At 34.5% G+C, this 26,192-nt stretch overlaps 1 protein-coding gene across 2 annotated transcripts; it reads left to right on the forward strand.

Annotated features, from left to right (window-relative positions):
• Positions 1–207: 207 nt before the first annotated feature.
• Positions 208–7,548, forward strand: LOC113714847 (uncharacterized). Of its 2 annotated transcripts, XM_072069112.1 has the most exons (10): positions 208–347; positions 440–610; positions 971–1,076; positions 3,853–4,130; positions 4,274–4,379; positions 4,458–4,814; positions 4,909–4,985; positions 5,110–5,234; positions 6,059–6,433; positions 7,295–7,548. In XM_072069112.1, the coding sequence occupies exons 2-10, from the start codon at positions 510–512 to the stop codon at positions 7,312–7,314; spliced, it is 1,545 nt and encodes a 514-aa protein (XP_071925213.1). In that variant the 5' UTR covers positions 208–347; positions 440–509; the 3' UTR covers positions 7,315–7,548. The 2 variants fall into 2 exon arrangements, with proteins under 2 accessions (XP_071925213.1, XP_027094765.2); XM_027238964.2 differs by having other exon boundaries at positions 282–610.
• The last annotated feature ends 18,644 nt before the right edge of the window (positions 7,549–26,192 follow it).

The following is a 26,192-nucleotide window of genomic DNA, read 5'->3' on the forward strand; positions in this document are numbered from 1 at the left end:
TTTCTGATTTAGAAATGAGAACCACTATTTCTGTCTCTTTTGACTCATTTAGACGCTCCCTTACTCATTTAGGCCCTCCTTTAAATAGGGAGTAGTATAGAAGTTACCAATAGATAAAAAAATAAATAAATAAATATGAAACGCGCCTTTTACAAGTTCCCAAAATTTCCCCGATTGACCTTTTATTATCAAATTAAAAAGAAAAGAAAATTAATAACAAGTCCCCAAAATTTCCCCAATCGACCTTTTATGAATCGCGCTCTTTTGACTGATTTCCTAACAAATTAAAACGAAAAGAAAATTAATAACAGCCATTCTACTGTCTAGTCTCCCCGCTAAATCCCCAAGTAAAACCCTTCTCTTTACCCTTTTTTGCCCCATTTCTTGAATCCCTCTTTTCAAATCCCTAGCTTTTTAATTCTAGTTCCTCATCCTTCAGGTTATCCGGGTCACTTTCTGTTGATTTTATTTGTATATAGAGACTGAGGGAGTATATATTAGCGGCGACAATGGCAAAGGAGAAGCAGGAGGAGGAGGAGAAAGCGAACATGGAGGCTCGGATACTGGGCGGTCTTCAATCCCGCCTTCAGCATTTCAGAGACAACGCTTCGTACTTCTCTCTTTCTCTGCATATATTTATTCGTTGAAACTCGTAGAAACGCATCAGAAACTAATTCTTTGTCAAGCATCTTGCTTGCTTTAGACTGTGATGTTCAAGAAAATAAAAGGGTTTCTTTTATTTAGCGCTTATCGTTACTCGAATTCATCAAATATGGCTAGCTGGTTCTTGTACTGTTACTTGAAGTAAAAAGGCTCTCTCTCTCTCTCCAATGGTATGCTGTGTCACTTTTTTGTTGACATAATTGTTTGTATTAGGAGGACTTTTGGGTTGTCAGAATTTAGTATTAATCTCATTAGGCGTTTAGTTAGAAATTTTTGCTTGATTATTCTGTTGTTTTTGTAAATGTAGTTCCTTAACTCTGGCGGGTATTCGGAGGATTTTAGAGGAAGACTTGGGGTTTGAGAAATATGCATTGGATGTGCATAAGAGTTTCATAAAGCAGTTCATTGAGAAGGTAAATCTGTACTACCCTATTGGGGTGTAACCGGCAAATTGTTATCTGTTAACTATTCTTGCGTTTGCTGAACTGAATTTCATGGGAGGTTTGTAGCAATATTGGTTGGAAGCATTTTTATTTGCGTCTTTGAACTATTTGTGTGAGTTTCATAAGTATGTCAAAACGTCAATTTTCGGCTTTTCTAGTTTAGTTTATATTTATTTATTTTTCAGAGTTTACATGTATATTTGTTTAAGTCCACAAGGGTGGTCAGAGAGGAGAGGTGGTTGGTTTGGCTTATATTGTGTGATGAGATTGTTGGAATGAACCAACTGTAAAATGGTTAATGATGAACTGCACCAAGAGTCTAAGAAAATGGGGACTCCACGGTCCTAGTTGGCACTAACAAACAACCATTTGTGCATTCCGCTTTTTACCTCTATTGTCTGCTCTTGTTCCTACTTATTGAAATCCTTTCAGTCTATTCTGTGCATGGTTAATAGGTTTTAATTGTTCTCTTAATTTGCCTTGAATGTGTCCACCTCTTTCTTGCTCCCTATCTCTATAACAACATAACCATACTCTTGCAGAATATAAAAATAGAATGACATCAAAAGTTTCTTGCTGCTTCCCTACTAATAGCTGTTTTATTCTTCAAGTAGAGCTAGCTAAAAATACCCTTCTGCTCTCTTAGAGGCAACAGTCTACACTAATCAATCCTTAGGGCAAATTCCGTATGCAATTGGCCAGTCTTTCCAGTGTTAATTACATCTTACCCATGTTATGTACGCATTGTAACTAGGGCCTCTAGTTTTTGCAAATGACTTTTGACCCCCTGTAAATGGAATAAACAAGAAACTGAAAAATGAGAAAATGACCTCTGTTTCAGATTAGACTAACTACCTTTTTTTTGTTGGGGCGGGGGGTTTGTGTTTGGGAGTGGGAAAAGGTAACAATGAAATAAAAGTATAAAGAATCTTCTGCTTTTGTATCTATGTCATATATGTTACAAGTTTCTATTCTTGATGCAGAATCTTTGAGCCTTATTAAAATATCTATTGGGCCAAAGCTCTTTGACATTAATACCAACTGCAAAGGTAGTTTGTCGTTCAATTTGCTATCACACTTTATTAGCACATGTAGTCACTTCTAAGATTTCTTGGTAACCTTAAGGGTGAAGATCTTTCTATTGAATGACAAGGTGATGCAACCTAGGAATATACTTCATTGTGAAGTAAAATTGACTAGTGCATTACAATGTACACCATCTCTATAAAAGGAGACACAGCTTATTGTAGTAGAACTTTGACTGAATTAAGACTAGGTTTTGGGTGCCTTTGGGAGTTGAGGATTCGAACGGAAAAGAAAGGGAAAGAAGAGAAAGCCTGATTTTCCTTTGTTTGTGAGTGTTAAGTAAGAGAGAAAAGAAAGGAAATGGGAGGATGAATAGTGGGTAAAATTTTTCCTCCCAAATTGGAGAGAAATGAAAAGAAAGTTGGAGGAAGCTTGTAAAAATTTTTAAAATACCTCTTTTATCCTTAAAAATGCTTTGAACAAATATTTAATGACTTTCATATCCAAAATCATTCCACTAATTCTCCAAACTCCCAAACAACATAACAATCCTTTCTCCTCTTCTCTTCTCTCATAACTTAAGTTTTCCCTTCTTCTCTTTTCTATCCTAAACTCCCAAACTTAGCCTTAGATTCCATTTCTTCTAAGGAGTGATTCTTTACTTTTGCTACGTGCGACCTAGCAAATTCCAAGTGTAAGACTATGTCTCCCTACTTTGCTACAATTGTGTAACTTCCTTTATTTAGAATTGTTTTCTTGGTTATTGCTAAAGTTGGACCTAAATTCTCTAATTTAATGACTTGAATACTCTAAATACTAATAGTTGGACCCAGACGTCAATTGTCAAAATCCTAAAATTCCATTGGCAGATTTTTTTCATAAACTTGCTTGATTCCTACCTCCTTTGTAAGAGGATATACAAAAAACATTTTAAGCTACTGCATTCTCTTCAAAGTATGCTTGGCCCAATTATGACATCAATATTCCACTTCCCCTACTCCGTGTTACATTGCCTTGAATATGGTGTTGAGAATGGGTATGCTCCAGGTGTCAAATCCATTAAATTTCTTAAATTAGGATGTGATGACTGTAACATAACTTGGGAATGGGTGTTGGAGTGTGTCCTGGATTCTTATTTGCGAGTAACATTTATGCAAGTATGATGACATACAACTAGCTTTAAATGTTCTATGACTGATGTTTAAAAGTAAATTGGTATATTTTAAGTGTACAAAAAGAAGAGGTGCTTACAAGCCAAGGTAGCAAAAGAGATGCAGATATGGCCTTAATCAATATTAAATTCTAACTCTTGCATGGACGGTTGTTTCAAACCTTTGCACCCTTCTCTTTTTTTCTTTTTTTTTTCCCTTTTGTTTTCATTGCATGTGACATGTGCAAAACTTCATATGGAAGTATCAGAAAGAGATTCCTGACAACCTGTGTCATGTCTGATCCAACAATGGTACTATGGGAAGGATAAGAGTGTATGTGACTTAGCTGACTCTCCTTCTTGATGTACTTCTCTAGCCAAAAAAAAAAAGACCACCATGAAAAGAATAGATAGATAAAATTAAAAAGACTAGTAACCATATTAGCAACTTCATCTGCCTTGCTGCCCTCAGACTTTAATTGTTTTAATTATTATTGAATGTGTTTTATTTATGTCAATTTGTATAAATTGAAAGTTGTTGAAGGATTTTGTTTGCTGTTAAAATGCTAGAATTTGAATGATGATGATGATTATGAGACCAAGAATTCAGATAGCCACGCAGAAAAAGAAGCCAATTCATCTGTAGGAGAAGCGACAAAATCTCCTGAAAAAGAAGACTTGGCTAGAACAAGCCCTAGTGATGAGGCAGAAAAGAAAGAAGACTCCCCAATAATGGGAGTTTTGACACCCAAAACTGAGATGGTTGACTCTCAAGGCATTGAAATTAGTGAGAGCATGTTAAAGAACGCCATTTGGGAAAGAGCAGATTATATTAGATCACAGTCTGAGTATGTATCTTTCTTAATAAGTGGATAGGTATCCCATTCTGTACTAATTGCCAAATGGAGTATAGAAGTTAGTAGATTATTGTGCTGTACTCTGCACTTCTATTTCCTTTTTGTTGTTTGATGTCAATGATGCACTTCCCTAGGAAACTTACTTTGGCTGGAGCTCGCCGGTTTTTGGAGGAGGATCTCAAGCTTAGTAAAAATGCTCTTGACCCATTCAAAAAGATTATACGTGAGCAAATAGAAAAGGTACTGGTATCTTTTCAATGCCTCTCAAGCTTTGTGCATTTTTGGGCTCCCCATTCACCGAATTCCTTCATTTTATAGGTTTTTGATGCTAATGATGTTTCAACATCAGCAATGAGTGCTAAGAGGAAAAGTTCTGGAAATTGTCAGAGTAAAGCTGCAGAAAGCACTAGTAGTGAAAGAAAATTGGGCTCTATAGACGATGAAGATGATGATGAACAGCATAAAATGAAATCAAGTGGAAAAACCGTTCGAAGAGTTGAAGCTAAAAAACTTGACAGGGAAAAGAAACGTAAAAGACCTGAGAAGAAAACTGATGTTGCTGTCAAAAATCAGAGTAAGCTAGTGAAAAGGCATTCAGAGGAAAGCAGCGATGCTGACAATGAAGGAGATGTGTCTGAAGATGGTGAATCTCAATCTGCCAAAAAATCTGTAAAGGTGTTTTCCCTCCTCTTTTATATGCATTTACTTCAATAATCTTGTGCTCTCAAATTTATAATTTTCATAATATCAAAAAATATTTTTTTTGCAGAAGAAAGAAGCATCAACTCCTACATTTGGGAAACATGTTGAGCATCTAAAATCAGTAATTAAAGCTTGTGGAATGAGGTAGATATAATGTTTAGATTGAGATTAATTTCCATGTCTAGCTGAACTCTTAATGCTGTTACGAACTTCTGACAAACTTGAACTCCCCTGCTTCGTGGTCCCGCCACCCATCCAAACTAAAAAGCATTGCACCTACAGTTTATAAGAAAGCAAAGCAGGTACCTGATGGCAAACGTGAGGCTTTCTTGATAAAGGAATTGGAGGACATTCTCGCAAAAGAAGGGCTATCAAAAAATCCTTCTGAAAAAGGTGAAATTTTGTAGTTTTTTTCTTACTGACCTTGGTTATTATCTTGCATACGAGATTTCTTTGAAAGATCTTTTAAGGTATTTTGGCTGCAGAACTTGAACATGCAAAATCAGCTTTTTATGTTTGAAGTCATCAAGCATCATCATCACTGAATTTGTTGCAAAAGCACACCTTGAGGATGTAACATTAGATTGTGATTTGTATGTACCTACTAGCTTGCAACTTTGAATCTTTCTGTCAAGGAAAAACCAAGGAGAAGAGGGGGGGGGGGGATCACCTGTACGAGACTGAATGGCAGGGTGAGTGTTGCAGGAAAGGTGAATGTGTTGAAAACAGGGAGAAAGGGAGCTAGCTGCAGGTTGCGTTGGGTAGTTGTGTCAAGGAGGGGATAGTTGGAGGTTGCAAGAGTTGTGGGGAAAGTGAGTTTGACACCTGTGAGGAGCTGAGGACTTGAGGAAAGAGCAAAAACTACAAAAATGGGGAAAAGTGGAAGATACATCATAGAGAAGGAAAAAAAATGAAGATTGGCTCACTTGATTCTTTAATGATGGACGTATTGCCCCTAAACTTAGCAGAAAGAGGAAGGTTAATGAAGATGATTATCAGGATGACTGATATACTAAATTTTACAAGTTAGACGGTAAATTTGTTACAATAAATAGTGACTAGAAGAAAATTGCTGTAACAGTTGGACCTTTAAGGTCTTTTTCCTTATTTATTATGCTGACTTTTGTCTCTAGTTGATGACCTGCAAGCTACTCTAAATATAATTAGTGGATCTTTATATCTAACTTTCCAATTACACCATTTGAATTTTGTTGCAGAAATCAAAGAAGTCAGAAAGAGAAAGGAAAGAGCAAAAGAGCTCGAGGGTATTGATCTTAGCAATATTATTACTAGTTCGCGAAGAAGGTCAGCCATGAGCTTTTTGCCTCCTCCTAAACCCCAAAAAAAAGAAAAAGTTCGAGATGATGCTGTTAGTACTGATAAGGACAAGGATGCTGTAAGTGATGACAATGAAAATGAAAAGCAAGAACAAGAAAAAGATGGTGATAATGCTGTTAGCACTGATAAGGACGAGGATGGTGGAAATGATGACAAGAAAAAAGAAAAGCAAGAACGAGAAGAAGACGAAGAAGGTGATGATGAAGAAGGAGAAGAAGATGGAGATGACAGTCAAAGCGAAGATTTTAACGAAGGTATGCTCAATTGGCTATATGAGATTCTTTTGTGTCTTTGGTGCTGAATGTAGCTCAATGACGTAATAGGTGGGGAGGTATTTTCATATTCCTCTATTTGTCAGATTTATAGTTTGGCTACGAATCTTTCAAAAAGCCATTGCTATAAATTGTTACTTGCTTATGTTGGAAATACTGCAATTTACTCTGGATGCAATAGATCAGGCTGTCAACAAGAGCAATATAAGAAAAAAAAAATGTCCTGATGTTTGACATGGTAGAAAGTTTATGGTTTTCGAACAAAAGTGAAACTGTCATCTAAATACATGGTAAGTGCACTATAAGTTTGCACTTACCGTAAAAATGTTCTAATCTTAATCACCTGTAAGGAAACATGATAATTTATTGAAATGAGGGCCGTACCATATCCTTTTTGGGGAATGTACTGGATGACATACTTCTATATCTTTCTTCTATTATATACATGCAGTTGTGTTTAGAAGTCGAACCAGAATTATTTTGCTTGTCTATTTTATAAAAACATGCATAGCAAAAGATTAGAACTAAGTCCTTGGAGGTTTTTTAACTTGTTAGCTTTGGCACCCTGAAGTTGTGATGTTTTTGTTCCCACATGTTCTATTCCTGTGTGTTCTTAGCATGTTCACGTTCTTGGCTCCTAATGTGCAAAAATGTGGAAAATATTTGAGCGTCTCTGGTCCAATAATAATAAGACTAAACATTAAGTTCATATGGCAATGATTTAACAAGATAAGACCATTTGCGCATATGACTAGACAAGACTTTCAGGAACTGCACGAGACATTAACCAAATTTGAAACAATACCATTTATTGATATGGTGTGTTGTATTTGTTACTTGCAGGTGATGAGGACAGCGATTGAATAGGCATTGTTTACCTGTATGTAACTCTGACAAGAGCTGAAGATTGTAGAATTAGGAGGATCAAGGGGCACAAACAATGGTTAATAGTTGTTCGTGGTAATTTATGGCCAAGATTGGCCCGATATCCTTCTTTTATGTGCAGTTGTGATGTACTTGTGATATACAGTTATTCACAGAGAACATAAAGTCCCATCAAAGTGACGAATCGAGACCAAGTTCAGTAGCTTGTACAACTTGTGCATTGTTCTTTACTATGTGTGAAATACTTTGCATCACTATTCAGGACCATCCAACTGATGATTGGCCTTGCTCCGCTCCCTCACTCGGAGTATCCTTTCTGCTGGTTAATGTTTGCTCTAAGTTAGTTTCAGGTTTCGCAACAGGTGACCTTTGATCGAGAGTGCAGATATCTGCTGTAGGATTTGTAAGTTTATCTTTCTAGTGTATTGGTCAAGAAATTTGTGTGTTGTTGAAGAGGGTATGTGGAAACGTATTTGCTTTAGTTGGCTTCTCGTTAATGTGCTGGCATATTTCTATGGTTCTTCATCTGGGGGGCTGTTGTCTATCTGCATGTGGGAAAAAGTGTCATTTCCGCTCTCAAACGTAAAGCTGTCAATAGGCCTTATATGAGTTGAGTTTCGGGCAAGTCCAAGTTTGGCTCTTTTAGGTTCATATTCAATTTCCATGATATTTGGGTTTGGCACTTACTTGGGCTCAGCTCAAGTTCAAAAATGATACATAATTGCATATAAAATTTTTATAAATTTACATCATTAATACATGTAATTACAAGGACAAAATACACAAAGTATCCTTGTGGTTTGCTCGAAAGTTACGAAATCCCCCTAAGAAGCCTCTCCTGCTTTGAACTAATATGGAATGAAAATCATTTCGGTCCCGAATGGATTCGCAAGCCACGGAATTAACGAAGGACTAGCACCGTTACTTGTTACTCTGGGGGCCTTTCTTCTTCTTTTTTTTTTTTTTTTTTATTTTTGAAGCAAGTTGCCCTAGAGACTTATTGACCCTTGGAAATGCTTTGAACTAATAGCATCTTCGAGAATGGAATGGATTTTCCCTTTCTGAAATAAGTGTTATCAAGAAATACATAATTTATTGTAAACTATATATAGAATATATACATAACTTGAAGTGAAAGGTTACATTTATTTATATATGTTGGTGCAATATATATCACTTATCGGCAGATAGATAATTGGTCATATGGTATTGATAGGTACAATTTATAACTTATCGACAGGTAAGGTAATAGCCTAAATTGATAGATAGAAACTTATCGACTTTATTTATTTGAGACCAATACGGAAATAATTGGCTGTATCACAAAGAACTCATGAGCTGTAGCAGGTGAAGGTGTAAATCGACAATGAATATATTGGCCACTGTGCTTCTTCAAGGTTGAGAAAGCTGCTAGGTGTGTGTGGTAAGGGTTATAATGGAGATCGACGATGATGACCAACATTTATATGCTCATCAATACGTGCAAAGGCGTGCTGGCATATGTTCATCGACATAGGTACCAATACAAAAAGATGTTTGATATGATCAATCAAGTACCTATAAAGAGCTGTTGAAGCTGTTGCTGCGCCAGAGGAAGGACGTATGCATCAGCGAATGGCCCTACAAGTTAGGAAAGTGATGGTTACATTTAGAGAGGAAAGTGATGGTTACACTTACATTATCCCTAAAATCCCATGATGGAATTAACGTGGACCATGAAACTGGTGAGTTCATCAGAGGAAAACATTCTTGGTTTTTGAGGAAACTTACCATTATAAATACCAGAAGATAACATTAGATTGACACAAGGGACAGCCTATGGAAATCAAGCTTCAAGACCCAGTTGAGGATGATAAAGGATTGGGGGAGATTCACGTCATCAAAAGCGTCAACGCTTCTAACAGAGTGGTCTTAACAAGACTAGACGATGCTATTACCAGGCATTCACAGAAAATTTGATTGTCTTCTTTTACTTTTTATCAACTTTCCTAGAACTCTTAGCTAGATTTAGGATTTCTCAAAGCTTTCTTATTTTCATGCAATCATCTCTTTCTACTTCAATGTTTTTAACCAAATCAATTTTAGGTTCCGCAAATTTCCTCGGTTATATATGAATTCTCTCCTATTCCAAGCAATCTTCACGAGTTTCACCAGCATACTCTATATTTTATATAAGTTTTTCGGCTTTAATTTACCTCTCAGCTTTCATCATCAACATCTTTCTAATCGGTTACTCTTGACACGAATTTCAAGTCCTTGAGGCTATTCAAGACGAGGAGACGATCAGTAATCGTCATAGAAGTCAGCATAATCAGCGCACTCTCATTTTCACTAAAATCAGTTAGTTCATAAGATTTTTCTAGCATAAATCAGGTGGTAAGCTATCGACAACATGCTCATTGGTAACCACTGCGCGCTAAGCTCAGTGGTCACCAAGGTGGGTCTTAAGACTCTATTTGAGCTGTAGGTAGGAGTTTAAATTTCACCTGCAGCAAAAAAAAAAATTCAAAGGTTGTGTCAAAATACACCCTTGGTCTAATAAGGTCTGTGTACTTACTAACTCCTAACACAAAGTCTCTTTAAGTTCAAATCTCACTTGCAAAAAAAAAAAAAAAAAAATCTAAAAGTTGTGTCAAAAATACACCCTTAATCTAATAAGGTCTGTGTACCTACTAATCCCTAACACAAAGTCTCTTTAGGCTCTCCTTCTTTTATAGTTTAGAATAAATAGGTTATCTAATAGTTAACGTCTACCCGGGGGGGGGGGGGGGGGAAAATAGACAACATGCTCATTGGCAACAATTCGGAGGTCGGAAAAAATCAGTGCAAACAACCTTTCACTTGAATCGGTGCATGTCAACCTTGTAAGAATACAGGGGACATCATCTCAGTTTTGATTTTAAATTTTTTGTATCGACGACGGCCATGAAGATTACCATATGGATGGTTGTCTCGTGACGACCTTGCTTCCCTTGATAGTGGGACAACGACCCTTCCCCATTTTGCATCTGCTATCCTCATCATTTCTTTCCAAGAGCAACATGATTACTCTTAATAGACAATGTGCTGAATTCTCCAAGACAAATTATGGGGTGAATGATTGTTAGGCTTGTGTTGATATTGATTTCTAGGCTATTAGACCTAGTTCATTACTCTGTCCACATACTTGAATAATCAATTGTGTGCTCATAATCACATGAGAATATTGCACTTCGGAATTTCAGACAAATAAGATCACAAGAATGGTTAATGATGAGAATTTACTTAATCATGGCAGACTAGTAGTTTCATTCCATGGACAGGTGATTTCTCTTGAAAATCAAATTTATTCCCCTAACAATTATATCTCCTCCCTGTAATAAATCCTTGGAGTTCGATTCAGAGAAATGTTGCTAGAATGAAAAAATCCATGGGTGCAAATGAAACCAGAACAAATTGGAAAAGAATATTAGAAGAAAAAAAAAACCATAAAAAATCAAGTAGTGTTTTCTCACACATGAATTACGTTACTATAAAAAATTTTCATGCCATATAGATGGAAAATGTGGAGGATGTAATCCCATGGCTAATATAGGTGGAATTAATATGGGCTAAATCCATGTTGATACTGCCTCAAATACCCAAGAACTTCCATCTTTTTTTTTTAATCCCTGTTTATTCTTAATGCCCTGAATTTATTTTTTAACATTGTTTTATTTCTTTTTTTTTTTTTTTTGCTTTGTAAAAGCTCTATATTTCTCTTTATTCATTATGTATATGTTCCAAAGTAAACGTTTGTGTTGAATTTCACTCATCATTTTCCTTGTCTCATTGAATCCCAAAGATTAATATAGATGTTAATCTGTAGGCTGATGTAAGGGAAGCTATGCTAAACAATAAAAAAGAGTACAACTAAATTACAATTCATAAAAATTGGTAACTGTGTTTGGTGAACTGACATGCTATTTTTGCGCATAGTAAAGTAGTAGAGATTATCATGGAGAGCTTGTTGGGAAGTTGCCAGGATCTACAAGATTTCTTATATAGTAGCAAACATTAATATAGTAGCAATAGATATGCCTTATTGGAATCAGTCTTGTTTTTTCCTTTTTTTTATTGGACAAAAATACTACAAACTGCATATACAGCCTCATTCTAAAATATTTAAAACGGTTTGTCTAACGGGTGCCCTATAGGGCTCATTAAGATATATTTCAGGTATTATATTTTTGAAAATATAAAATTAATTAGAAAAAGTATATAAATGCAAAAGAAGATGATAATTGTTAGTATATGTATATATATAGTAGGTTACGTGAATGTTAAGTGTGTTAATATGTGTTTTTAGAAAAATTCGATTTAAAATATGGAGATATTTAACTTAACCAAATAGGTTCGGCCACTAATTAATAAAGCTTCTAGACTCGACAAAGGCAAAGCAAATAAGTTGGGTCCCATGGGATTTCCAATTTCCCAAGTAGTGCCCAGCTAAATCTTCTTTTTTCGGAATAACTGGATTTAGATTTAGCTCCCCATTTAGATTTAGGTCCCATCGTATAAATTTCAAGCCTGTCCCACCCAAATTACTTTAGACATGAGTAGTTTTGTTAGGAATTGAGATCCTTAGTCACCATCATATATCTGCATATAAAGTAGGGGTCTCTTGCCATCATTAAGTACTCTGCTAAGATTTGGGATCTCTTTTCATCATTAATAAGGAATGCAAATGAGTTGAATTCAATCGAGCTACTCATGATCTTGTTCGATTAAACCTCGAGATTGAGGGTGTGTTTAATAAAGGGAAAATCGTTCAAAACGTCCCTCACATTTTACAAGATGATTTTTTTCGTCTCTCACTTTTAAAAGTGTAATTTTACGTCCCTTACAAATTCATATTGACCAAATTTGGTCCTTACCTAGGTTTCCGACTAGTTTTTTGCCGGAATCCATCACGTGACTTGCATATGATTATTTTTTAAGGACAAAATTGTCAAATCAAATTTTTACATAATCTGATTCATAGCCCCTCACATTTCACAAAATGAATTTTTCGTCCCAAACATTTTACAAAATGAATTGTTTCGTTCCTCACATTTCGAAAAATGAATTTTTCCATCCCTCACATTTTTCAAAATGAATATTTTCATCTCTCATTGATCATGTGTATGAATAGTTTTTTTTTTCTATAAACCCACGTATATTTGTGACATTTCTCTTTTGGTAATAATTTATTTACTGAATTGTATAATAAGGTCATCTAATTAATGGGTCCTAACTCGAATTTTACTCGTTACTTTTAAGACCAATAGTTGAATTACTTGCCTTTTAATTGTCTTAAAATTTGAAAGTGCAAATCCTTTATTTCTTTTGTCATACTTTTCTTTTGTTTATTTTTTCTGTCCAAATTTAATTCAATATAAACATTCGATAATATTTAGGATTAACTGTCTTCTTTATTTTCAAATTTTGAGTAAAAAAATGAATATAAGTGAAAAACTAACAATTTTTTAAACTCATGTGTATATCTATTTGATTTCACTTGAGCAGTACGAATACTATGTAATATATCTCTATTTGATTTCACATGCTATTCGTACTGTTCAAGTGAAATCAAATAGATATATATATATATATATATATGTACATGGATTTAAAAAAAATTATTCACACACATGATCAATAAAAGATGAAAAAATTCATTTTGAAAAATGTGAAGGATGAAAAAATTCATTATGTGAAATGTAAGGGACGAAAAAATTTATTTTATGAAATGTGAGAGATTATGAATTGAATTATATAAAATTTGATTTGACAATTTTACCCTTAAAATATGATCACGTGCAAGGCACGTGGTGAATTCCGACAAAAAATTAGTCGGAAACCTAAGTAGGGACCAAATTTGACCAATGTGAATTTGTAAGGGACGTAAAATTACATTTTTAAAAGTGAGGGATGAAAAAAGTTATTTTACAAAATGTGAAGGACTTTTTGAATGATTTTCCCTTTAATAAAATTGAAATCTGAAATTTGAAATCTGAAATTTGAATCCATTAAGTTATTGAATTGTTAAGTATTAAATCTAATATATTTGAGAGGACATCATATTCAGTGATAAGTGAACATCACTTAATTTTGAGAGTAAGTTTTGCCTAGAAAATTCAGTGTCACTTAATTAATTCAGATGTTCAATTTTTAGTTATCAAACAGTTTGAATATATTAATATCTGAATCCATTAAATTAAAGTACCGAATTGGGTTATCAAACAAGGTCTGAGTTCATGTTGACCTCGAGCTTGAGTTAAAGAATACTCCTGATAAGTTTGAATTCAAACCTAATATGTGATATTCAAAAACTCATTGAACTTAACTGAATTCAATCATGCTGCAAATTTAAATTACATTTTTTATTTTTTATCTTTATTAGTCTCAAAGTATATCTAATCCATTGTTTAAATTTATTTAGAATATTATTTGACATCATTTATACTCGATTAAGCTTGGTTGAGCACAATTAAACTCAACTAAGGCCCTATTTGATAACTCAATTTAGCACTTAAATTTAATGGATTCCAATATTAATATATTCAAACCGTTTAATAACCAAAAATTGAACATCTGAATTAATTAAGTGCTACTGAATTTTTTAGGCAAAACTTGCTCTCAAAATTAAGTGATAAGCTATTCACTTATCACCAAATGTGATATGCACTCAAATATATTAGATTTAATACTTAACAATTCAATAACTTAATGAATTCAAACTTCGAATTTCAGATTTCAAACTTTAGTTTTTAGATTTCAGTTTGGGAAATTTGCCAAATTGGTCCCTAACATTTTCCAAAAACACTTTTTTAGTCCCTAACATATAAAATCAGCCAAAATGATCCTTCACATTTAAATTATGAGCCAATGTGGTCCTATTGCTCGTTTTTGCTCATTTCTCCGGCTAAAAATAGCACGCCCCCCTCACGTGGTCATTTTTTTAGGGGCAAAACCGGAAAACACATTTCATTACCGGTTGAAAGAAGCCATCTTTCCTTCATCTAATCACCTCACTAACCCTTAGAAATTGAAGAGGGAAAATACAGTAGCAAGAAATTGGGAAGAAGAAGCTGACCTTTGAAGAGTAAAATGGATCCAAACGAGCGATGTCTTTGTGGAAAGGAACCCATCATTGTGACTTCTTGGAAGCCTGCAAATCCGGGGAGAAGATTCTATGGTTGTCCAAATTATGGAGTAAGTTTTCTTGAAATTTCAGGTCAGTTTGGGTTTGGGATGTGGGGTTAAAATTTGGTCTTGATATCTGATGTTCTTCGTGCATTTTAGGTAACTCGGGCTTGTGGCTACTTCAAGTGGTGTGACCCGCCAATGTGTAGTAGATCTGTGTCAATAATACCTGGTCTATTAAGATCAATCAACCGACTACAAGCTGATCAAGAACAGAGAATCCGAAGAGAGAAATTGCTTTGGGCTGCTTTGGTTGCCTCTTGGATGTGTACTTTGCTGTTGTTAATAAGCTGGAATTAAACAAAAATTGGAAGATAGTTATTGGTGGGTCTAACATGTTGTTTTAATTCTGTCTGGGTTTATCGGAGGATGTGAATGCAGTAAGCATGTAGCAGCATCCAAAATATGAGGAGGCTTTGTTGTACCTGCTGCACTTTTGTTAATGGTTGTGTAATAGTAACAGCAGCACTTTTGGCAATTATTGTGTAATAGGAAAGGCTCATGTTTGTACCATTAACAATTATGAATGCAAAGCTGCTTTTTGGTCAATTGATTGTCGGAAAGGGAAATTTGCTAATGTAAAAGTGAAGATGATGAATGACCATGTCTCTTAACATTGAATTTGAAGACAATAAGCTGCAGATACACTCAAATTTAAACATCAACAATTGATAAGAATGGATGTAAAAAAACTGAAAATTTGTCGTCAAGACTGAGAATCAATCCCTTAGATAATTAAGGTGCCTTTTGCTCCATTTTCTACTGCGCATTGCAAATGTAATTCAGTGTATAACTCTGTTCGGAGATTTCTTTAGTAACTTATTGCTCATGACTAACAATTTCACAGGAACAAATATAAAATTCCAGAAACTGAAAATTCAAAACCTACAAGATATTGTTAATGAAAATTTACTTGCTTTAGACTAGCCAAGAACATAATTATACCTGTCCAAAATACTTAATAGAGGGAAAAGAAACTTGGCCAAACTCAGTTCCACAAAAGATGAGAAGCCAAGATGCTTTTTACAGAAGTGCCAAAAACTAACAGCAAAATATTTATAGCAAAAACTAACAGCCAAGATGCTCTTTACAGCAGTGCTAAAGTCTCAGCTCAAGTCGTAATACATGAACTATAATATCCCAAAAGCAAAATACAACATAAAAGTTGTAACTAAAGCCACCAAAAGATGCTTAAACAAGCCACCAGCACTTTAATTTTTCTTTTACTTTTCACTGGTCTTTGAAGATTCATGTGCCTGCCCTCGAGAAAGCTCTGCAACAGTGGAAGTGCACCTGCCTTTGGTGTGACCATATTGGTGGCAGATAGAGCACTTGTACTTGTACTTCCCAATATTCTCCATCTTGACAATTTTAATGAAGGCTTGTTAGATAACATAAAGGTAAAATATGAGTATTTGACAAGCAAAAGATGTTTATGATACTCACTGGAGTATTTGCAGCAGTAGAATGGTTTGATGTAGATTGTTGACTTCCCAATGGTGCATCTGCCATGAGATCCTCAGACATCTGAGTATTTGACGTAGGAACTGGAGGTGTAGGTGTAACAAATCCATGTGAATCAGTCTCAGCAGAGGCATTTTGTGTCTGGTTTGGACACTTCCTACTATTGTGGCCAGTCTTGTTACATTTTCGACACTTATACACCATCTGCCCAGTTCTAGACAGCTTTTGCTGCTGCTTATTTTGCTTTTTACTTGATGCTGGTTCATCTGGCTCCCTTCGTCTAGCCTTTCGTGGTCTACCAGGAAGTTTTATGTTCTCAGGAGGTAGCACGGGCGGCATGTCAGAATTTTTCCACATGTGCTCAGCATTCATTGGACTTATCATGGGTTCATATGCCCTCATGTAAGCTTCTTTGGAGTAGCAATTATGTACAAACTTCTCGGGTTCCTCTCCAGTGTCACAAATTGCAGCAATGGCATGTGCACAAGGAATGCCATTAAGATCCCACTTTCTACAACTACAACATCTACTAATAAGGTCCACAGTATACCTATCACCATACATGCACCTAACTTCAAATTTCCAGTCCTTGGAGTGGCTAGGAATGCAGTCATTTGCAGCAAGCTTATTTTTCTCCAACTTTTTCAGAATTTTAGGACATATCTCCCCAGTGTATTTCTTTATCCATTCCCTTTTTTTTTCTATCCTAACCATTAAGTAAAATCTAATGGTCTCCAACATGTCAAGAATTGGTTTCTGCCTAGCATCAAGGATTGTGGAGTTAAAACTTTCACACAGATTATTCAACAAAATATCACATTTCACACTTGTTCTAAAATGTGATCTTGTCCACTCCTTTGGATAAGTATGACTTACCAACCAATTGTAAGCACCTTCATCAACCTCTTTTAGTGACTCCATCAATCCAGCAAATCTGTCCCTATAAGAAGCTCGTGCTGCAACCCATATCCTTTCCTTGAGAGCTAGGCCTGGATGTTGTTTTTTGAAATTATTATACATGTGCCGTACACACATGCGATGCTCAGCCCCTGGCAGTACCTCTTGAATAGCTTGAATTAGCCCCTGTATAAATGAAATAAAAAATCAAACATATATTACTGTCACTAAGTATTATCATAACAACAATTGAAGATAAAATTAGTTATATATTACCTTTTGCTTGTCGGTTATAAATGTCCAAATGCTTTCATCAATAATTTCAAGGTCACCCTTTAGCTCTTCTACAAACCATTTCCAAGAGTTCTTATTTTCAGTCTCAACTACAGCATATACTATCGGAAATAGTTGATCATTTGGATCAATACCAACGGCTGTGAGAAGAACTCCCTTGTGACAGCCTCTTAAGTGACATCCATCAAGACCTACAACATATCTACAATCCTGCAAGAACCCTCTTTTACAACCATCTAGACACACATAGAATCTCTGAAACTCATCATCACCTTCATTATTCTCAGTTGTAGTCATGAACACATTAGAGTCAGGATTTGCCTTTTGAAGTTCTTCACAGTAGCTCCAAAGTTTGCTGTATTGGGACATGACATCACCATGTATCATCCCTTTAGCTTTTGCCCTTACCTTATACCCCACATTAGGTGTGATACTAACTCCCAAGTCCTTGTGGACCTTTATCATAAAATCACCTACATTAAAATTTGGGTTCAGCCTAATGTCCTCCAAATACTTGTTGGCCAAATATGTCACACTGGCCAGGCCATGATAGGTTGTCCTACCACAAGTGTGAGTCAGCAGCATGCTTTTGATTTGGAATGTCACTTTATCACTCCTAACTGAGCAATATATGTTCCACATGCATCTCTTGCCTCTACATATAGCTTTGCATCTGTTTGAATCATTTTTCTTAAACCTGATTTTTCTTCCATACTTCACTCCATGTGATTTTGCAGCATTGATAAAGTCAGTCTTACACTTAAATAACAACCCAAGTTCAAACTTTGGGTCATCCATCCCTGTTGCAGGATTGAATACTCTAAACTTCTTTTTGTCCATATCATTACTTCTTCCTTCATCTTCAGAACTCTCATTGCTGTGCAGCCCATCATGTGATGAATTATCTGACTCCTCCATGCTGCACTCATTATCTTCTTCATTAACAGCAGTTTCTTGTACCTTTTCTTTACCTTTTTTTGCTGTCTTCAACTGTTTAGCAACATTAGCCCAATCTGGAGGTATTTCACTAATAGATTTCATTAGCTCTTCCTCATCACTTATAGCATATTCGCTATCATACAAACTCTCGGGATCACTTGAGACAATATCCTCTATGATCTGCTCCTTATTTTTTTTGAATGACTTTTTACCTTCAGCCTTTCTATTTGATGTCTTCCTTGACTTAGTTCGTGCTCTTCTTCCTTGTCTGCTACTGCCATGTCTTTCATTTTCATTACCATCAATTTCTGTAGCTCCATCAGTTGCATGTTCACCTACATCAGTTTCTACAGCCTCAGCAGTCTCATATTCAGCAGCATCAGGAGTTTTATCATCAACAGCATGACTTTTTGTAGTTCCTCCACTCTCATGTTCAGCAGCATGAGATGCACTTTGGTATGATCCACTCCTGCCACTAACACCACTCTGAGCAGTAACATGTTGATGGCCAACATCCTTTCTCCTCTGCTGCATTTTCAATCTTTTTGCAGGTGAAGTTCTCTTCTTCGCAATCTGTTTCATCCTCTTACCAGTACGTGAAGGAGTTCCTCCATCCATGTTAGAGTCTTGAAAACCACCATCAGTAGCTGGTGTTGGTGTGGCCACATGTACAGATTTTTCTTGAACATTCTCTGGTGTGGCCACATGTACAGATTCTTCATTATTTCTGTTACTATCATGCCTTCTTCCTTCTTCATCAACAGCAAAATGAGGCAAATTATATGTTCTTCGATGAATGAAGAACACATCAACTAACCCATACATACTCCCTAATTTAGCCAATTCAGCAGCATCATCCTCTTGCAACACATACACTAATCCATCTGCCATATTCCTACCAGGAATCAGGTAGTAGTAACCCACTGTATAAGGCTCAAATCCAAGTTTATTAGCTACTTCGTCCAACTTACACAGAGACCATTTTTCTGGATTACAACCATCGACTATGTCAACCGAACCCCCTACATAGTCTCTATTTCCTGTATCTCTAAGTTCACCTCCAAAGTGTATACGAATAGAAAAATGCATCTCATTGGCCCCTGTCAGCCATTAAAACGACAATTACTTTGGACCATGACAGAAAGGTGGAGCCTTTCATAATAAAAATAGGGACCACAGCAAAACTAAATAAAAATTGGGGACCACAGCAAAACTAAGTAAAATAATGAACAATCTTCAATTAATTAACATAAAATACAGTTCTAAGCAAGATTCGTCAACAATTGTTAACCACATTGGTAAAAAAAAAAACTTACCGTAAGCCTTTGTGAAGTCCCATTTTCCCGATTCATTCTGCATCTTTTCGAAGATTTTCTTTACGATTTTGTGGCCAAACCTTCAATCTTTTCTCAATCACACCTTACAGGTTTGTCGTCGTCATCATCGGTAGTACATTTCCATGTTATGCTTGTTAATTTGGGGATGCAATTAGGGTTTCTTCGAACTGTAATTTTAGGGCCAAAGGTGAAATGTGTATTTTGCTAGTGGTCCCTTATCCTTTTACCTTCAACCGGTAATGAAATGTGTTTTCCGGTTTTGCCCCTAAAAAAATGACCACGTGAGGGGGGCGTGCTATTTTTAGCCGGAGAAATGAGCAAAAACGAGCAATAGGACCACATTGGCTCATAATTTAAATGTGAAGGATCATTTTGGCTGATTTTATATGTTAGGGACTAAAAAAGTGTTTTTGGAAAATGTTAGGGACCAATTTGGCAAATTTCCCTTTCAGTTTTATCAAATACACCCTAAGTCAGATCTAATTGATTTGAGTTTGAACTCAAATATGATAAAATAAAATCACACTCGAACTTAAATATTTTAACTAGAGTATAGCTCGAGTTGTTAACTATTCGAGTTCGATTTAACTCAACTAAGCTCCTATGCGGTAATTATTAGACACAATAAAAGGGCTCCATAAAATAAAACTTTTAAATGCAGTCAAAGAAACAATAAGGTATGCCATTCAAATACAAAGTAACATAAGGGTCATCAATATTTTGAAAATAGGATCGGGTTAGCTGGTTCGACTGTGGGCCATTCCTCCGGTCCAATTCAATGGTAAATCCAAAAATTCAATTGAATCGATTAAATTCGATCATGAACAAGTAAAATCCAATTACAACCAGGAGGTTCAATCGGATTTCACATTTTTTTTTTTATTTTTTAAAGGCATGCTTTCACTAATTATAAAGTCAGATTTTCACTAATTTAAAAAAAAAAATTACTAGTTTCTAACTCCCAAACTGGCGTAAGACATATAGATAATTTATAATTGTCTAGCCTTTCTTAATTACATGTCTTTTAAAGGCGTGATATTTGATGGCTTATTACATTTGGCGTTTCCCTTCATTTGTTTGAATCACGCACACCCCAATAAATACCGTCCTACGCATATGCACACAATACATATTCGCGTGGCTGGTCAAAAGCATTCATATATGAAATTTCGCGCCACTACTCAGAAAATCATCCCGTGTCACTACAATTAATCTTTTAAAAATTTTTTTATATAAGTAAAAAAAATTCAAATTTGTGATCTCTTACTTATATTCCCTACTTTTAAACCACTCAACTCATCCCTCCCCCCACAATTAATCTCAACACACTCTGGAAAGACATGGCAGATATTTAGCAAGAACTAGTAGAGAGAGAATAACTATGTATTCTTCTTGGATCAAGGCCAGAGCGTTGCATTGTTTAATTGGATTTCAAATTTTTTTTATTTTTAATACTAAAATAAATAAAATAATTAAACCTTTGAACCGAGGTTAAACTGGTCAAACTGTGAATTGAAAACTCTTTTGGTTCACTTTCCGATCCAAATTTAAAAACATTGAAAGTCATGGGTTTAAGTTTCATTATATCGGAGTTGTTTAGTCTAACTATATGTTAATAATTCTCGAACCATTTGTGAATTATTTTCCAATATTGTTCGGTTGTAAGTCAGTGTGTATTGATCTTACTAATATGAGCTAATTGCAATAATATCAAAAAATATAAAAATAAAAAAGTTAGAATTCGGATTTGATTCCTTCTAATTCAAACCCAATTAAATTTCCTTTCGAAATAAAAGGTTGAAAAATTCTATTCAAGATACCCCAATTCTAATTCTAGCCCTGCAATTTTTTTGCATTCTGTAGACCTACTGGGAAATTTAAAATTTTCAACCTAGCAATGAAAATGTATTTTTGAATTTTCAACCTTCATTTTTTTAATAACCTCCTATTCTTGAGAAAAGATGGATTGGATAATTTAAAAATAAAGAGTATAAATGAGAGATCTAAAGTTAAAATCCTTTCACTTGTGAAAAAAAAAAAAACATCGTATCCCTCCCTCATTGTGAGACCGGTAGGGGGAAGAACTTTATGGGGGACCGTAAATCAACCCCACTGGTTTTTGAATGTTGACCCTGACCAACACAATTCAGTCATTTCTGGTTCATGTTATGAAACAATTAAAAGTATGGATGTCCCTTTGTATTCCCAAGAGGATTAATTCTTGATTTATGGTTACATTATATATAGAAGTTACAATTCATAAATCCATTCATGTAGTGGAGAAACCGTTTCATAGGTTTCTTCATATTATTGTAGTAGTGGGTGTTTAATAGGATTTATGTACCTTTGATCTTGTAGTACCTATATATAGAGGTACATTTGACACCCTTTGGAAGGACTTTTGTATCTTGTTGAAATATAAGGATATCATTCACTCTTTCTCTAATACTTTCTCAATTCCTATTGTAGTATCTTCATTTTATTAGTTTTACAACACGTTATCAGCACGAGTCTTTATTTTTGAGGAAAAGGTGAAAACGGAGCCTCTATCTTGAACAAAAGTGAAATACAAGATTTTGCCAAAATTCTGTCTACATTTCTTCAAGTAACTTCTGAGGTAAATTTCTGATCCATAAACTTATTTCAATTTCTTATGGCTAATATTTGAATTATCGCAAAATACAAGTACCTACTGTTGAGCAACCACTAAACACAAACATATATTGTTTGACATCTTTGAAGTAATATTTCTCCTTTCAATTCTACTTATTTATCTTTATAATTATTTGTTATAGATACTTATATTCTGATGCAATGAATTTTGGAGATGCTATTATAGAAAATCAATTATATTTGAGAATCTACTTGTCCTTTGAAATACTTAAAGAAAAAGATTCGACCACCTGAAAATGGTCGTTCTTTAATGAAAAGATTTGGCCACTAGAAGATGGTCATTATTTCAAAGCCTGGTATGATAAATTTATTTATGGTTGCAAGTACATAATTCGTACATAATTCTGCTATGTTTAGAATTATTTCTTAATTGAAAATAATATTCTCTTCATATTTCTCAAATATCTTCTTGTAGTAGCAATATTGAGAGAAATTTTGAGAAGGATTTTGTACTTATTGCATGCTAATTCTAGTCCATTCCCAGAAGTGAATGCGACTAAATTTCAATTTATTAGTTATGGTTGTTGTCATGATTATGATTTTGGTAAATATATATTTTACCATGACAAGAGAAAAAGTTACCACTTGAAGTGGGATAATAATGATAAGGACACAAAAATAAAGGTCCTAAAGATAAATGTCCCGAAGTACATTTGACGAATCAAAATTATAATAGCATTTTCACATGGCCAATTTCTTTAAACGCCCTGAAGGTGTATGATGATTGATTTAATTTATGACAATAACTGACTTTTCTTCCTGAAGAAGAAATGAATGTTAAATATTTGGGATCAAAGGATTATGGTGATAATATTTGTCCCATAAGAATTATGATGACAATGATATGTGTCTCATTAATAAATGCTACTATATACACTATTTTTCAACAAAAGAGACACACAATCAGTGGTAGTGCTTAAGTGATTGAAAGCTCCAGAAGAGCCACTGATATATTTCTCTCTGTAAGAGAAAAGTTTATAATAAATGAAGCACTATTTTTTACCATGTCTCGAAGAATTTATTGAATTTGAATATCCGTTGAAATGGATATCAAATTGAGACATTAAATGAGACAATAATAAAGATCATATTTAGAAATCAAGTGAGATAAAGGTTAATTATATTATAATAACCATTCGAGAGAGAAATGGTTATCGATATAGTTGTCTTTATTCATATTTTGATTTATAATCATCAATTGCAGTAAACCAGAAGTTTACTGATCCCAATGGATATATGATTTGACAAAAGTGAGAATATTTGAGAGCCGACAAGTATTTATACATACTCCCTTTATATTATATATGGCTCCAAAAGAAATTTAGAATTTATGTCGGGTATGAATCACTTTTTACGATTAAATATCGTAAAATATTTGATGAGTGATCTATTAAATGATTTATTTATTCTGATGAGTTACGATTCCCGACATTAGGGGGAGGAAGAAATCAACCCGAAAGGAAATCACCTGAAAAATTGGATTTCCTCGATTCTCATACAAAATAACGTGAACTGGAAGTTCAAGAAATTATTCATTTGCAGAAAATTGCAAACCAGTTGTCAGATATATTATCGACTCCAGAAGAGTTATTAAATCAACTGTTCCTGCAGGAAATACCTTGATTAAAATTGATGTTCCTGAAGGACATGCACAAGTGCTACAAATAAATTTAAGGCCGGCCTACCTAAATAAGGTATAAATTGATTTCAAATATCTCCGGAGATTAAATGTCATGACAAAATTCAACCTCTTGAAGAGGTTGCTCCTGAAGAGCCAACTTATGAAGAGAATAAAATTATAGAAAATTTAATTGCAGTCTAATAAAATGTAGCACTTGATATTATAGAAGTTGATAAGGATCATGAATCTAAATCGGTTGATGAATGTCGGTATAGAAATGACTGGGCAAAGTGGAAAGATGCGATCCAATTTAAATTGGATTTATTGATTAAAAGAAAAGTTTTTGGACTTGTAGTCCAAACACTTAAAGGTGTAAAGTTAGTAGCTTAAGGATTTTCACAAAGACTTGAATTTGATTATGATGAAACGTATTCACCTGTAGTGGATGCTATCACATTTAGATATCTTATGAGTTTTGCAGTATATGAAAAATTAGATATGCGTCTAATGGACGTCGTTACTGCATATTTATATGGGAATCTTGAAAATGATATTTATATAAGAATCCCCGAAGGATTCAACATGCCTGAAGCATGCAAATCAAATTCTAAAAATATTTATTCTATTAAATTACAAAGGTGTTTGTATGGATTCAAACAATCTGAACATATGTGATATAACCGTTTCATGAATGTTTAGCTAAAGAAAGTTATGCAAATGATCCAATATGTCCATGTGTTTTTATTAAGAAAAATGGATCAAATTTTGTGATAATTGCTGTATATGTTGATGATCTAAATTTGATTGGAACTCCTGAAGAGATTCAAAATAGTGTTGAATATTTGAAAAAAGAATTTGAGATCAAAGATTTTGGAAAGACAAAATTATGCATTGATTTACAAATTAAGCATTTGAAAAGTGAAATTTTTATCCACCAAATTGCATATACCCGGAAGGTATTAAAGCGATTTTATATGGATAAGACACATATATTAAGTACTCCAATGGTCGTCAGATCATTAGATCCTAAAAAGGATTCTTTTAGATCGCAAGAGAAAGATGAAGAGATACTTGGTCCTGAAGTACCATATCTCAGTGCAATTGACAAAGAATATTGGAATGCGACGATTAAAAGATTTCAAATGATATTTGCATCAGGGGAAGAAATTAATACACAAGAATAGTGTACTCTTTTTCCTTCACTAGGGTTTTTGGTCCCACTGGATTTTTCCCTGGTAAGGTTTTAACGAGACATATTCTTTGTGTAATGGACATCCAAGGGGGAGTGTTATGAAACAATTAAAAGTATGGATGTCCCTTTGTATTCTCAAGAGGATTAATTCTTGATTTATGGTTACATTATATATAGAAGTTACAATTCATAAATCCATTCATGTAGTGGAGAAACCGTTTCATAGGTTTTTTCATATTATTGTAGTAGTGGGTGTTTAATAGGATTTATGTACCTTTGATCTTGTAGTATCTATATATAAAGGTACATTGACACCCTTTGGAAGGACTTTTGTATCTTGTTGAAATATAAGGATATCATTCACTATTTCTCTAATACTTTCTCAATTCCTATTGTAGTATCTTCGTTTTATTAGTTTTACAACAGTCCAGGCATTTTTGGTTCCTATTCGTGTAATTGGAAATCTACTTTCATGTCTCCGAACCACGGTTCATCACACTGTCTGCCTTTAGCGTCGTTTATAGAAAGTACAGCAGAGAGGAAAACCGCGACGAGGAGGACATCTTAGGTAATGTTTGGCAGCATTTTATTAATGTGGTGTTTCATTAAAAAGCCATGACATATGTTTTCATAACTTTATATGAAATTTTCAGGAAATTCAAACTTTGGAGGAGTACATTACCTGAAATTTGCTGGATAAACAATTTGCTTGTTCTCAATTGATTTTGATTTTGACAAAAGATGATTCTTGAAAAGCCAAAACTTAAAATCCAAAAAGCATGTATTTTGTAATTCCTTAGTTTGGTTTAAAAAAAATCGAAAACTAAAAGAAAAGTAGTAGAGAACATATTTTCTATTGTCATGAACTAAGAACAGATCTAACCAATTAATTGAGAACAGGTTCATAGATAACTAAAAGGGATCTTTTAATTAATTTTTTGAGAACTATATTTAAGATTTACTAAAGCAATTGAATAATATTAACAATTAATAAATGAATTTATCTAGCCGATGAAGCCTTATTTTAATGACTAAAATTAATATCTCAAGAATTAAATATTTTAAATTCAAATATCCTCTTTTTCCTCCCTACTTCTTAACTCTCACTAGGGGTGGCAATCGGGTTGAGTTTGGGTTGGCGGGTCGGATTGAGACTCGGATATAACAGGAAATCCATTGACCCGAACCTGACCCACCAACCTGAAATGGGTCAGGATACCTGACAAGAACCCG

This window comes from Coffea arabica, chromosome 10c (assembly GCF_036785885.1).
Source record: "Coffea arabica cultivar ET-39 chromosome 10c, Coffea Arabica ET-39 HiFi, whole genome shotgun sequence".
NCBI classification, from domain to species: domain Eukaryota; kingdom Viridiplantae; phylum Streptophyta; class Magnoliopsida; order Gentianales; family Rubiaceae; genus Coffea; species Coffea arabica.